At 43.9% G+C, this 15,836-nt stretch overlaps 1 protein-coding gene across 1 annotated transcript in view; it reads right to left on the bottom strand.

Moving 5' to 3' along the window:
- Positions 1-15,836, bottom strand: part of AGPS (alkylglycerone phosphate synthase) — a 398,584-nt gene that overhangs the window by 280,999 nt on the left and 101,749 nt on the right. The window contains exons 3-5 of the mRNA XM_063933392.1: positions 7,381-7,471; positions 5,820-5,940; positions 3,923-3,997 (exon numbers count right to left, since the gene is read on the bottom strand). Coding sequence (XP_063789462.1) covers positions 3,923-3,997; positions 5,820-5,940; positions 7,381-7,471 — 287 coding nt within the window. The remainder of the gene's footprint in view (positions 1-3,922; positions 3,998-5,819; positions 5,941-7,380; positions 7,472-15,836) is intronic.

A 15,836-nucleotide genomic window follows, 5' to 3' on the forward strand; every position in this document is an offset into this window, starting at 1 on the left:
GGGAAAGGATACGCCATAAGAATCCTTTTGGGAATCTGCAGTTTTTTGTCTGGAGATTCCCACGCTTTTTCACATAATTCGTTCAACTCATGTGAGAAGGGAAAAGTTACCTCAGGTTTCTTTCCCTTATACATGTGTACCCTTGTGTCAGGGACAGGGGGTTCCTTTGTGATATGCAAAACCTCTTTTATTGCAATAATCATATAACGAATACATTTAGCCACTTTTGGCTGTAACTTTGCATCATCGTAGTCGACACTGGAGTCAGAATCCGTGTCGGTATCTATGTCTCCTATTTGGGATAGTGGGCGCTTTTGAGACCCCGAAGGTCCCGGTGACATAGTGACAGACATGGGTTGACTCCCTGACTGTTCCCTAGCTTCAGCTTTGTCTAATCTTTTGTGCAATAAATTTACATTAGCACTTAAAACATTCCACATATCCATCCAGTCAGGTGTTGGCGCTGCCGACGGAGACCTCACATTCATACGCTCCCCCTCCTCCCTAGGCGAGCCTTCTACCTCAGACATGTCGACACACGCGTACCGACACGCCACACACACACACAGGGAAACTCTTATCTGAAGACAGTTTCCCCACCATGCCCTTTGGAGAGACAGAGAGAAAGTATGCCAGCACACACCCCAGCGCTATATGACCCAGGAAGAAACACAAAATGTTTACCCAGTAGCGCCTTTTATATGTATATGCGCCAATTATGTGCCCCCCCCCCCCCTCTTGAAAACCCTCTGTCACCATGAGTAAGCAGGGGAGAGTCCGGGGAGCTTCCTCTCAGCGCTGTGCTGTGGAGAAAATGGCGCTGGTGAGTGCTGAGGGAGAAGCCCCGCCCCCTCGGCGGCGGGCTTCTGTCCCGCTCAAAAATCTTAAAAAACTGGCGGGGGCTCTTTATATACATGTACAGTGCCCAGCTGTACATGTATAAATGTATTTTTGCCAAAGGAGAGGTTTATATGTTGCCCAGGGCGCCCCCTCAGCGCCCTGCACCCTTACAGTGACTGTCGTGTGTGAGGTGTATGGGAGCAATGGCGCACAGCTTTACTGCTGTGCGTTACCTCTGTGAAGATCAAGAAGTCTTCTGCCGCCTCTGAAGTCTTCTTTTCTTCTCATACTCACCCGGCTTCTATATTCCGGCTCTGCGAGGAGGATGGCGGCGCAGCTCTGGGACGGACGGCGAGGGTGAGACCTGCGTACCAATCCCTCTGGAGCTAATGGTGTCCAGTAGCCTAAGAAGCAGAGCCTTGAAACTCACAGAAGTAGGTCTGTTTCTCTCTCCTCAGTCCCTCGATGCAGGGAGTCTGTTGCCAGCAGGCTCCCTGAAAATAAAAAAACCTAACTAAAATACTTTCTGACAGGAAACTCAGGAGAGCTCCCTGTAATGCACCAAGTCTCCTCTGGGCACAGTATCAAACTTAGGTCCGGAGGAGGGGCATAGAGGGAGGAGCCAGTGCACACCCATACCTAAAGTCTTTCTTAAAGTGCCCATGTCTCCTGCGGAGCCCGTCTATCCCCATGGTCCTTACGGAGTCCCCAGCATCCTCTAGGACGTAAGAGAAATATTATATATACACATATACGTACGTACGTACGTACGTACGTACATACACACACAGAAATGACGGGGATACAATGGTGTCGTTACAGTACTAATAATCAAGAAAATATATTCAATTAAAAATTAACATGAGCACTTTATTTAGGACAAAGTATATAAAAAGCATAAAATTCAACAGACTGTAGGTGGAGCTATGCTAAGACAAAAAAATCAGCCTATTAAAAGTACGTTAAAAAAGCGGTATATGAAAGTTTGATTAAAAAAATAAATAAATTACATACATAGATATCTATATATATATCTATATATATATATATATATATATATATATATATATATATATATATCTCTATCTATACATATATATACACACATACATACATATATACTGGCACTCCCCCCACTCACTAAAAGGTAAACTTTCCGGGTGCCATCCAATCCCCATACTGCTATACAGTTCGTGGTACATAGAATACAGAGGCAGCACTCCGTAATTAATCAAACAAGAAGACCAAATTGGTAAAGATTTACCAATTTGGTCTTCTGGTATGATTATTTACGGAGTGCCGCCTCTCTAATATATATAATATATATATATATATATATATATATATATATATAATTCCTTCAGGTCCGGCACTCACTATTACTATTACTGTTATAGCTGTCCCCGTTGCCTTCCGCAAATGCAGTCACACTGCCAGATATAAATGGATATTCGGCGGCACTCGGGAGAAGAAAGACACAAACGCAGCCACTTGAGCAATACCAACGTTTCAATGCAGAAGCATTTTCGTCAGGGCAATTATAACTAATCTTAAAACATAAACATGAACTGTTCCTTCATAAAAATGTATTAAAATATACAGAAGCAAGATACATGTCCATCATATTACACAGACATTGTGATGTAAATTCTCCTAAAATGATCCATCACTGAAGTTGTAGAGGAATGTAGGCAACTTTATGCAGTATCTTTATTCTTCCTCATAAGATATTCAGAGATATCAAGTACAGGCGCTGAAGTAGCGGTAGGTTTATTATTCCAACATGTTTCGGGTAAGCATACCCGTCCTCAGGGCCGTCTGAGCCCTGAGGACGGGTATGCTTACCCGAAACATGTTGGCATAATAACCCTACCGATACTTCATCGCCTGTGAGGAGTCTGCTTGAGTGCCGCCTTTACACCACTTGCTATATTGGAGAATGAGCTTCTTCTCCTGGAGGGCACCGCAGCACTTGAATTTGTTGCATTGGGAGTGCCGTGCCTAACATTTTTGTTAGATAGATAGATAGATAGATAGATAGATAGATAGATAGATAGATAGATAGATAGATATGAGATATATATAGATAAATATATATATATATATATATATATATATATATATATATATAGAGAGAGAGAGAGAGAGAGAGAGAGAGAGAGAGAGAGAGAGAGAGAGAGAGAGAGAGAGAGAAATACATTTGCATTAGAGAAAAAAAAAAAAAAACAACAACAACCTTTAATTTTCTTAAAACATATATCAAAAGATAGGACTTCATCTTGAAGTCTAAGGATGAAGTCTTAGGATGAAACGCGTTGAAACTCCCTCACTGTGACCTCCTGCCTTCTGAAAAGATAAGACATACCTCCTATCTTTTGATATATGTTTTAAAGGGGAAAAAAAAAAGTTTTTTCTGTTATACAACTATGTATATATATATATATATATATATATATATTTTTTTTTTAACATACTTTTAATAGGCTGATTTTTTTGTCATAGCATAGCTCTACCTACAGTTATTATTCAATTAGTGACTTTTTTCAACCAGTCGAAAAAACTGCACATTTTGTCCGCTTTTAGGTCGAATTTACATTCGACCAATTCAATACCTGTGCCATTTAAGAAAAAAAAAGTGAAACGGCATGGGCGAAAATGGATTCAAAAATGGGCAAAAACGCCGGCAATTGAATACCCTGTGTCGAATTAGTGCCGTTCCTTTAGGCTGAGACAGCATAGGGTTTGCTCAGATGGTGGGACCAATGTTCCCGCTTATGTGCATGAGCTGCGGCTGTGAGACGCCCGGAGTGGACATCTCTCTGCACAAGATGGCGACTGATCCATTAGCATATATTTCGCAACTGCGCAATCCTCTCAATCAGTCCCCATGTGACTGACGGCACAGGTACAAGATGCAGCCAGCATTTGATCGGGAACACAAGTTCCTGCCACCAGCAGGTGAAATTGCTACACTTTATGAGAAGGTTAAATGGTCCCTGTTTTGCAATGATGCCGTTTTGGAACATAGGTTAAATTGCAAACCTTGCTGAAACACACCTGAGACAAAGCACTGGACACTTACTTGGCCACAAGATGATGTCTGGAATTCTTTTAAACATTCCTTCCCTGAGTGCAAATATTTCGTACAGGCAGTGCCCTATGGAAGAACGCATTAATACAGACAATTATATAAATGGAGATACAGGAAATATTAGCTACCCTGGTGGTGTGATCGGTCTATAAAGTATCATCTGCAGTCGGCAGAAACAGCGCTTACCTTCTATACGATTAAAATGTTAATTCAAATATTCTCTTCAGAGATGGAAACAATCATTGGGTACGTAATAAACTTCTGGCCATGTTTTGTAACACTCAATAATGATCATTTTTAACGGTACGATTTATCAGGCATAGTGGTTATTTTGGGGCCACAGATGAAGTGAAGTTGGGTCAACTGGCAGAAATTACAGAGAACGTCAAGAATGTGCAGCTAACAGAGTATTTCTTGTTCCAACAGTTACTTAAGCAAGTTACGCAAGTTCTCCTCAGGGTCTATTTTTTGGGCGCTCTGCCCGGAATTTTCTTCCACTGTCCAGCACCAAGGGCCGGTCCAGCAGAGTAGGCTGGTGCAAGCCAGCAGAGGGCGCAGGAGGCAACAGAAATACTCGTGTACGGAGTCACTCCCTGCCGGAAGTAGAGTCCAGGCTGGCTGCACCATCCACTTCAACCCAACCAGACTGGAGGCAAGTACAGGTTGAGTATCCCATATCCAAATATTCCGAAATACGGAATATTCCGAAATACGGACTTTTTTGACTGAGAGTGAGATAGTGAAAACTTTGTTTTTTGTTGGCTCAATGTACACAAACTTTGTTTAATACACAAAGGTATTAAAGATATTGCATTAAATGACCTTCAGGCTGTGTGTATAAGGTGTATGTGAAACATAAATGAATTGTGTGAATGTAGACACACTTTGTTTAATGCAGAAATTTACAAAAAATATTGGCTAAAATGACCTTCAGGCTGTGTGTATAAGGTGTATATGTAACATAAATGCATTCTGTGCTTAGATTTAGGTTCCATCGCCATGATATCTCATTATGGTATGCAATTATTCCAAAATACGGAAAAATCCGATATCCAAAATACCTCTGGTCCCAAGCATTTTGGATAAGGGATACTCAACCTGTATTGCAGACTTACAGCCTCCTCCTCTTTTACACGGAGCATGCCTAGTGAGAGGTTGGATACAGGATCCAAAGGGTCAAAATACAGACAGCGGCATCGCGACTGTCCTAATCCCAACACATTTTGGTAAGTACTATAACCTTTACCCTCCCTCTAACCCACCCCTCCCGCAGCCTTACCCTAACATTCCCTCCGATCCTAACCCTAATACTGCGGAATGTGTTGGGATTCTGACTGTCGGGATGCTGACTACATCTCCTAGTGAGATATCGGGTGGGACGGTGCACGATGGACTGCTGCTTACCTCCTTGAAAGGGTTCAGACTGCCCCGGTCTGATGCCTCTGCATTAAGTAAAGGCAAAAATGTGGTAGATGGACTACTGTTTGGAGACTCAAGTTTTGTGCTATGAAATAACAGGAAAATGACCAAGGGATAGCAAACAGACTTCATTAGACATTAGTATATATGGACTATACTAAGATCATGGAGGGGACTCGTCCTTCCCCTTTAAACAGTGACCCCAAACCACTATCAATCTCACATGTTTGGTGATGTATATGGATAGTTGTAAAATACAGAACATAAGGGCAAATGTATTAAGCCCGGAGAAGTGATAAAGCAATGATAAGTGCAAGGTGATAATGCACCAGCCAATCAGCTCCTAACTGTAAATTTACATATTGGAGCTGATTGGCTGGTGCGTTATCACCTTGCACTTATCACTGCTTTATCACTTCTCCAGGCTTAATACATCTGCCATATAATGACACACAGGAAATCCTCTTACCATGAGCCCGGAAAACCCGATCCTCAACATCTTGAGAGAATGAAATGCCGATGGCTTTAATCTCCTGGATAAATCCTTCATTTACAACAGCTGGAGGGGCATCACTTACATTTAAAGATGCCTAATCAAGAAACATTGATGGTTAAAAGTGGGGTGAGGAGTGCAATTTGCTGCCTATAATTGGAAAGTAAGGACTTTAAAGAACACTTGAAAGTAACATTTAAGCAGCAGGGTAGCTTCCAAGAAACCGATCAATACTCCTCTAATGGCCTGGCATTACTCACGGTGGTAGAACACACCAGGAAAAGTCGGTTAGTTCAAGCATATCAATGTATCACAAAATTAGCGGAGCACAGTGCATTAAAACATCAATACGTTTTTAAATATAGTACATTATATACGTCGCCTCACATAGCCAATGTTACTTACACATTTATCTTCAATTAAAAGAAAACTGAGCGACATTCAACTGATTATCTCGCCCGATCTCCTGTCTAAAGTGATGGTAGATCGCGGGGGCAATATTCAATTGTTTTCATATGGATCGCACCAATAGAGGTCGGGTATAGCCATGTACAGTGGCTAAACACGACCAATGTGCTGGGCGCAAACTCAAAAAGTGCTGTTTGGGTGCCCAAACGGGTCACTTTTCTTGCATTTCAGTTCACAAACACCCAGGGAATGTGAGCGTAAATGCAGACGCCTGCAGCCAACGCGCCCATATGAAGCTACAATTTGATAGCTCTGTTTAGCAAATGAATAGCTCCTTTTGGGCGCCATCTAGTGGTTGCCGGTGAGAAAAGAAATTAATCTCGTCCATTGACTGCTGACTATTACATATTTCTAAACGCTGTAGTAGATAGGAGTTGTGCCGCTTCTCCCACCCAGCCAGTCATAATGGCACAATTCAGTCTGCAATATATACTTTATGGTGCCATATTCGGATTCAAAAAGCAGATGCATCTAAACATTATTTGCAAACTGCACATGTGCAGCACCATGACAGTAGACTACAACCGCAGTAGGTGCTCTACCTCTGTAAAATGGGCTTGCCTGGGTGACAACTGGATGGCTATCCTACGGACACATTTAAGAGAAGCGTTTTGTGGGCATGTCACATTATTCTGAGACATGCGTATGGAGAAGGAACGCCCACAGCAGATGGATATCTTACACCAGTCATGGGTTAGGGGAGTGCAGATACTAATAATGACAAGGACATAAAAGCAGCGAGCAGTGCAGATATGCGCATGATGCCGCGTGGATTGCTGCTTAAACATAGGGTACTTGCTGCCGTCTGGACTTGCAGCCACTATCAGCACAACTCAGTTAGGTCCCAAGAATACTTAGTTCCCCATCCGCAATTAAGTACCGATCTCTTCTACACCACTGACCATAAGTAGCATAAATGTACAAGTCTAGTAGTACAGAAAACGGTGGCCTCCCGCTGTATCTTACAACAAGGGTTAACCGTAAAAGGCAGTTTGCAAATTACTCTCCTGCATGGCCACAAACCTATACATTTATGGATTCTCAGGTGTTTTATCTATTTATTACTTACTCGCGAGGTAGTTTTGTGATTCAAACTAGCACCAAATGTCTTTTCCATCCATTCTCGTAAAGCCGGCAGCACCAAGCCACTTAGTTTATACCTGAAACATAGAGAAAAACAAATAAAAAAACAAATTGAGCTTTGTCCAATTTCTAATTATTGGTATGTACTAAGTAATTTACTGATGGAAGGAAAGGAACACACACACACACAGAAAAAAAAAATGCATCAAGTACGAAAACAAAATATATTTTATTCATATAATAAAACTGCAAGCATATAAACACATGATATATACATGGTGACTGATGTAAATTGTACATTAGAACAAAAGCAGGGAATTGGAGCAGACTACAGTTATTATTTCAGAAGTTTTCAATGTCATCTGTTGCAAGTGTGCTGTAATAAAGTATTACACATCAGAGATTTGCTGCAGAAAACAATTAGTTGGGAGAGAACAAAAAGATACACGTTATAATAAATGGTTGAGCATTATTACGTTTAGATCGTTAAATGTTAGAAAGCACTAAGTTGTCGCAGTGTGTCCCATTAGTACAGCCTGGTCACTAGTATACACTGTGCTGTATTGTATTACTGGCATTCAGAGTTCAAACAGCCGCCTTAACCAAAGCAAACCCTTTTAACCAACAATTAGCAATGTATTGACTAAAATTCCTGAAATAATGATATTCCGATTCCAAAGACCCCTAGAAACATTATATAAGAGGATGCCCCTATCACATCACTGAGCTATGTGCAGAAAGAGGAGACATCAAGGAACGGGTTGTGCAAGATTTATTGATGGCTAACGAGAAGAATAACGACACTGCCAAAATATTATATTACCCTCTCCTGCAAACATTGTTTACTTAAACTATCCTACTTAAGAAGGAGCCTTTCCAGTTCATTTTTCTGTTCTACGATCAACCATATCAAGTGTATAGTGGATGCCTGATGAACATTGCCTAAGTCAAGTACTTCTGCTACATAAACAAATCTGCACAGCATCTGAGCTGCACGGTCTGACGGACATAAACCGCCGCTGCTCTCTGTTCTGAGGGGCGCAGTATGGGAATTACCAGGTTAGGAATGAGGAGCTGTGGATGTACAGTGAAGGGAGAAGCAATCCGCAGCAAAAAAAAGAAGGGAAAGAAGCACTGGTGGGAAATCAGAAGAGGCAAACAGCTCTGCTGGCACCGTGCTGTGACCCATTAACAACAAATAAAGAAATAAATCCGGTATACTTGAATTAAGAACATAATGTTCCGTACTGACAAACGGGAATTGCATACCTAAAATGTGGTAGATTTGAGCATTGGTCAGCAAAAAACTACTAAGAATATTGCTAAAATAAGTGTAATCAAGACTGAAGCCAACCAACCACAGGCCCTTTGTTGTACAGCGTATGTAGCCAAACAGGCATTAAATAAGGGATGGTATCGGGATCCCGACGCTTGGGATGCCAGCAGTCAGAATACAGACAGCTGCATCCCAACACCTATGTGGTAAATTTACTATCCCTAATCTCCAGCCTGACCCTAATCCCCCTCCCTGGTGGTGGCTAACCCTAATCCCGCCAATCCCTGCAGACTTTCGTTCGGCATTTCAATCCATGTCGGAATTCCAGCGTCCGTATTCCAACCAGTGTCAGGATTCCGGTGTCTGTATTCCAACTGCCGGTATATCTAACGCCGGAATCCTGACCGGATCGCTTAAATAACCCATAGGATGAGGCCGCCATGGAAGGAAAGTCTGACTAGATGATGGCCTCCATTGGTGCACGTAGTTAACTGCTGGCCAGGACACAGGAGCCCTTCATTGGATTTACTGGTCATTTAGCTTCATTCCACAACATCTAGAAATGCTAGTAGTTCCTGCACACGCGGGGGCCGAGCGGTCAGTGTGCCAGGCCAGCATTTCCAGTATTATTTTGTTACATATATAGCGCCAGGGGATCAGGTCTGTAGGTCGACAGTAACTAGGTCGACAGGGTCTCTAGGTCAACATGAGTTTTTCACAATTTTTTTCTTTTTGAACTTTTTCATACTTAACGATCCACGCGGTCTACGATTGGGAATAGTAACCTGTGAGCGAGGCACCTTGCCTGAAGCATGGCGAGCGAAGCGAGGGGACACGGTGCACTAATTGGGGTTCCTGGTCACTGTACGGAGAAAACGACACCAAAAAACCATCAAAAACTCATGTCGACCTTTTGACCTGTGGACCTAGAGACCCTGTCGACCAATAGTGGTCGACCTAGACACTGTCAACCTTCCATACCACAAGCAGCGCCAGCATATTCCGATGCGCTTTATAATTGAGAATAAAACAGTAATAAAGACTGGGTAATAACAGACAGATGTAGAGGTAGGAAGGCCCTAGTTTACAATCTGCAAGGAACTAGGCATTGATACACAAGGATAAGTGCTACATATTGCGTATTGGTCCAGCAGAGGGTCTTGGTAGGCTGTATGATAAGGGAACATTAGATGCGGATCACTAGGACAGACTCGTAGAAGCACAAACACAATTTATTTGTAGAGGAATTAAGGCAGCAACACAGTCCAGCATGACATAGGAAACTTTTCGTGCACGTCCACAGTACCACTTAATGCAGATTAAGGAGGACCCCAATATATACAGGACACAGTGAGTCACAGGCAGGTATCAGATTTGAAAGGTGTTTTTTCTTTTCATGAAGTTGGATTACAGACCCGGAATTCCCATAAATTACAAAAAGAACATGAGAGATTTGATTTTAATTTTGCAATAAAATAAAGAATCGCAGAACAAGGGTTTGTGAAGTATTTAATTGCTTGAGGTGGTACATAACAGGTACAAACTTTTTTTGTCATGAAAAATGTATGTATTGAATTGTGCGGCACTAAAAGTACATAACGTTTTCACACGTCAAGCCTTATAATGCATGTAAACAGGGATGTGAATAAACTCCTTCAACGGTCTTGCCTGCAAATAATCTCAGTAATCAGCACAAAAGCTTACATTTCACATATTCCTCCAGCAATTGCCCCTTTAAATGGCTTTTGAGCAACACATTACCTTTCGGGCTTTGATACACTGACATATCAGCGGCTGCCAATGTGACTACTCATGAAGTAATGTATTTACTCCTGCAGGGGTGTGGTATTGAAAGTCGACAGTAACTAGGTCGACAATGTCTAGGTCGACCACTATTGGTCGATAGTAACTAGGTCGACAGGGTCTTTAGGTCGACATGTTCTAGGTCGACAGGTCAAAAGGTCGACATGAGTTTTTAATGTTATTTTGGTGTCGTTTTCTTCGTAGAGTGACCGGGAACCCCAATTAGTGCACCGCTTCGCTCGCCATGCTTCGGGCATGGTGCCTTCGCTCCGCTACCGCTTCGCTCGGCACAGATTACCATTCCAATCGTAGTCCACGTGGATCGTTAAGTATGAAAAGGTTCAAAAAAAGAAAAAAAATTGTGAAAAACTCATGTCGACCTTTTGACCTGTCGACCTAGACATTCTGTCGACCTAGTTACTATCGACCAATAGTGGTCGACCTAGACATTGTCGACCTAGTTACTGTCGACTTTCAGTCTGGATCCCCTCCTGCAGTAATGTTCATTATGAACAATGAACAATGCCAAAATCCACCTAGTATATCGATAGGCTGCAAGTCCATTGTCACTGACTGGTTTTCATATTGCCACTGGGATCTTTAAACATGCTGGATAGGTGCTTCTGGGTGCATCGTTTTTACTGCTCAATAATAAATGGCAACCTTGTGTGCCGGAGGAGGAACAGAAAACATTTGTGTTTCCTGACATTGAAGTGATCACATTAAACAGTGGGTCCAGGTAATGCAGAACTGGAGCCACTGTGAACATATTACGGAGTAAGCTACTGCTAGAATAAGAGTGCAGTCACTCCAGCAGTGCTGCCAACCACACCTCAGTGTCTTCTGGTTACAGTATATCACAGTACACATATGATATCCCTAATAGTGGAACAATCTATGCAGCTGCTTAAAGGTTGTAAAACATTTCTAGGATGTCTCCAAACTCATGGGACTGGGCAGGGTCACATATTATTCCTTTAAGATTTATTGTATATAAAATTAATTCTATAACTACTGTACTCCTCTTTAGGAAAAGGGGGGGGGGGGGGGCAACATAGAACATCTATATGAAAACAAAGTGAATACTCTAAAGGGGGTGTACACATCAGCAACGTCTACTTAATTTCTAAGTAATCCGACTAGATTGCTTAGACATTAAGATCACATCACTCTGTGTGTAGGGGTGCCGGTGACAGCGATGCGTGGTCCCGCGCGTCGCTATCGTCGGTGCTATTGGGCTGCTTGTAGGGATAATCTAGCAGGTCGCTCATTTCACCGCTGGGTGAAATGAGCGGCCCCCCGTGTTGTGTCCCCCCCCCCTCGCTCAGCACAGTCGCACTGGTTGCCGCAGAGTGATTGACATAAAGTGAGCGTTTCTGGGTGGCAACTGACCATTTTCATGGAGTGTTCGGAAAAAACGCAGGCATGGCTGGGCGAACGCTGGGTGGGTGTAGGATGTCAAATCCGGAACTGAATAGTCTAAAGTGATCGCAAGGGCTGAGTAGGTTTTGAGCTACTCTGAAACTACACGAAAATGTTTTTGCAGGCGCTCTGCGATACAACCATTCGCACTTCTGCTAAGCTAAAATACACTCCCAGTGGGCGGCAGCATAGCGTTTGCACGGCTGCTAAAAACTGCTAGCGAGCGATCAACTTGGAATGACCCCCAATGTACACAAACTTTGTTTAATACACAAAGTTATTAAAAAATAAGAATTTACTTACCGATAATTCTATTTCTCGGAGTCCGTAGTGGATGCTGGGGTTCCTGAAAGGACCATGGGGAATAGCGGCTCCGCTGGAGACAGGGCACAAAAGTAAAGCTTTTCCGATCAGGTGGTGTGCACTGGCTCCTCCCCCTATGACCCTCCTCCAGACTCCAGTTAGGTACTGTGCCCGGACGAGCGTACACAATAAGGGAGGAATTTTGAATCCCGGGTAAGACTCATACCAGCCACACCAATCACACCGTACAACTTGTGATCTAAACCCAGTTAACAGTATGATAACAAAAGGAGCCTCTGAAAGACGGCTTCCTACAACAATAACCCGATTTTTGTAACAATAACTATGTACAAGTATTTGCAGAATAATCCGCACTTGGGATGGGCGCCCAGCATCCACTACGGACTCCGAGAAATAGAATTATCGGTAAGTAAATTCTTATTTTCTCTATCGTCCTAGTGGATGCTGGGGTTCCTGAAAGGACCATGGGGATTATACCAAAGCTCCCAAACGGGCGGGAGAGTGCGGATGACTCTGCAGCACCGAATGAGAGAACTCCAGGTCCTCTTTTTTCCAGGGTATCAAATTTGTAGAATTTTACAAACGTGTTCTCCCCCGACCACGTAGCTGCTCGGCAGAGTTGTAATGCCGAGACCCCTCGGGCAGCCGCCCAAGATGAGCCCACCTTCCTTGTGGAATGGGCATTTACATATTTTTTGCTGTGGCAAGCCTGCCACAGAATGTGCAAGCTGAATTGTACTACAAATCCAACGAGCAATAGTCTGCTTAGAAGCAGGAGCACCCAGCTTGTTGGGTGCATACAGGATAAACAGCAAGTCAGATTTCCTGACTCCAGCCGACCTGGAAACTATATTTTCAGGGCCCTGACAACATCCAGCAACTTGGATACCTCCAAGTCCCTAGTAGCCGCAGGTACCACAATAAGCTGGTTCAGGTGAAACGCTGACACCACCTTAGGGAGAAACTGGGGACGAGTCCACAGCTTTGCTCTGTCCGAATGGACAATCAGATATGGCTTTGTGAGATAAAGCCGCCAATTCTGACACTCGCCTGGCCGAGGCCAGGACCAACAGCATGGTCGCTTTCCATGTGAGATATATCAAATCCACAGATTTGAGTTGTTTAAACCAATGTGATTTTAGGAATCCCAAACTACGTTGAGATCGCCCAGTGCCACTGGAGACATCAAAAGGGGGTTGTATATGCAGTACTCCCTTAACAACTTCTGGACTTCAGGAACTGAAGCCAATTTCTTTCTGGAAGAAAATCGACCGGTCGAAATTTGAACCTTAATGGACCCCAATTTGAGACCCATATACACTCCTGTTTGCAGGAAATGTAGGAATTAACCTAGTTGAAATTCTTCCGTGGAGCCTTCCTGGCCTCACACCATGGAACACATTTTCACCTAAGCAGTGATAATGTTGTGCGGTCACCTCCTTCCTGGCTCTGACCAGGGTAGGGATGACCTCTTCCGGAATGCCTTTTTCCCTTAGGATCCGGCGTTCACCCGTCAACGCGGCTGCGGTAAGTCATGGAACAGACATGATTCTTGCTGAATCAAGATCCTTTCTAGTATCTCTTGAAGTTCCGGGTACCAAGTTCTTCTTGGCCAAACCGGAGCCACGAGTATAGTTCTTACTCCTCTCCTTCCTATCATTCTCCATACACTGGGTATGAAAGGCAGAGGAGGGAACACATACACCGACTGGTACACCCACGGTGTTACCAGAGCGTCCCAGCTATTGCCTGAGGGTCTCTAGACCTGGCGCTTCATGTGGGACGCCATCATAACCACCTTTGGTCTTTCCCAACGGTTTACAAACATGTGGAAACTTCCAGATGAAGTTCCCACTTTTCCGGGTGGAATTCATTCATGCTGAGGAAATCTTCCTAGTTGTCCACTCCCGGAATGAACACTGCTGACAGTGTTATCACATGATTTTTCGCCCAGCGAAGAATCCTTGCTGTCATTGCCCTCCTGCTTCTTGTGCCGCCCCGTCTGTTTACGTGGGCGACTGCCATGATGATGTCCTACTGGATCAGCACCGGTTGACTTTGAAGCAGAGGTCTTCCTAGGCTCAGAGCATCGTAAATTGCCCTTAGCTCCAGTATATTCATGTGGAGAGAATCTCCAGACTTGACCACACTTCCTTGGAAATTTCTTCCCTGTGTGACTGTTCCCCAGCCTCTCAGACTGGCATCCGTGGTCACCAGAACACAGTCCTGAATGCTGAATGTGCTGCCCTCTAGAAGATGAGCACTCTGCAGCCCCCACAGAAGAGACACCCTTGTCCTTGGAGACAGGGTTATCCGCTGATGCATCTGAAGATGCGATCCGGACCATTCGTCCCGCAAATCCCCCTGAAAAGTTTTTGCGTGAGATCTGCCGAATGGAATCGCTTCGTAAGAAGCCACCATTTTTCCCAGGACTCCTGTGCATTGATGCACTGATACTTGGCCTGGTTTTAGGAGGTTTCTGACTAGGTCGGATAACTCCCTGGCTTTCCCCTCCAGGAGAAATACCTCTTTCTGGACTATGCCCAGAATCATTCCTAGGAACAGCAGACGTATCATCGGAAAACAGCTGCGATTTTTGGAATATTTAGAATCCACTCGTGCTGTCGTAGAACTACTTTAGATAGTTCTTTTCCGACCTCCAACTGTTCTCTGGAAACTTGCCCCTTTCAGGATATCGTCCAAGTAAGGGATAATTAAGATGCCTTTCTTCTTTTAAGAATCATCTTTTCGGCCATTACCTTGGTAAAGGCCCGGGGTGCCGTGGATAATTCAACGGCAGCGTCTGAAACTGATATTGACAATTCTGTATCACGAACCAGAGGTACCCTTGTTGAGAAGGGCAAATTTGGACATGGAGGTAATCCTTGATGTCCAGGGACACCATATAGTCCCCTTTTTTCCGGTTCTCTATCACTGCTCTGAGTGACTCCATCTTGATTTGAACCTTTTTATGTAAGTGTTCAAAGATTTCAGATTTAGACTATGTCTCACCAAGCCGTCTGGCTTCAGTACCACAATATAGTGTGGAAGACTAATACCCTTTTCCTTGTTGTAGGAGGGGTACTTTGATTATCACCTGCTGGAAATACAGCTTGTGAATTTTTTCCCAATACTGCCTCCCTGTCGGAGGGAGCCGTTGGTAAAGCAGGCTGCAGGAACCTGCGAGGAAACAATGTCTCGACTCTCCAATCTGTACCCCTGGGATAATACTTGTACGATCTAGGGGTCAACTTGCGAGTGATCCCACTGCGCGCTGAGACTCTTGAGACTACCCCCCCACCTCACCTGAGTCCGCTTGCACGGCCCCAGCGTCACGCTGAGGACTTGGCAGACGCGGTGGAGGGCTTCTTTTCCTGGGAAGGGGCTGCCTGCTGCAGTCTACTTCCCTTTCCTCTATGTCTGGGCAGATATGACTGGCCTTTTTCCCGCTTTCCCACATGGGAAACGGAAGGATTGAGGCTGAAAAGACAGTGTCTTTTTCTGCTGAGATGTAACTTGGGGTAAAAAGGTTGGATTTCCCAGCTGTAGCCGTGGCCCCCAGGTCCGATGGACCGACCCCAAATAACTCCTTCCCTTTATACGGCAATACTTCCATG

The sequence above is a fragment of the Pseudophryne corroboree genome, chromosome 7 (genome assembly GCF_028390025.1).
Source record: "Pseudophryne corroboree isolate aPseCor3 chromosome 7, aPseCor3.hap2, whole genome shotgun sequence".
Taxonomy (NCBI): Eukaryota; Metazoa; Chordata; class Amphibia; order Anura; family Myobatrachidae; genus Pseudophryne; species Pseudophryne corroboree.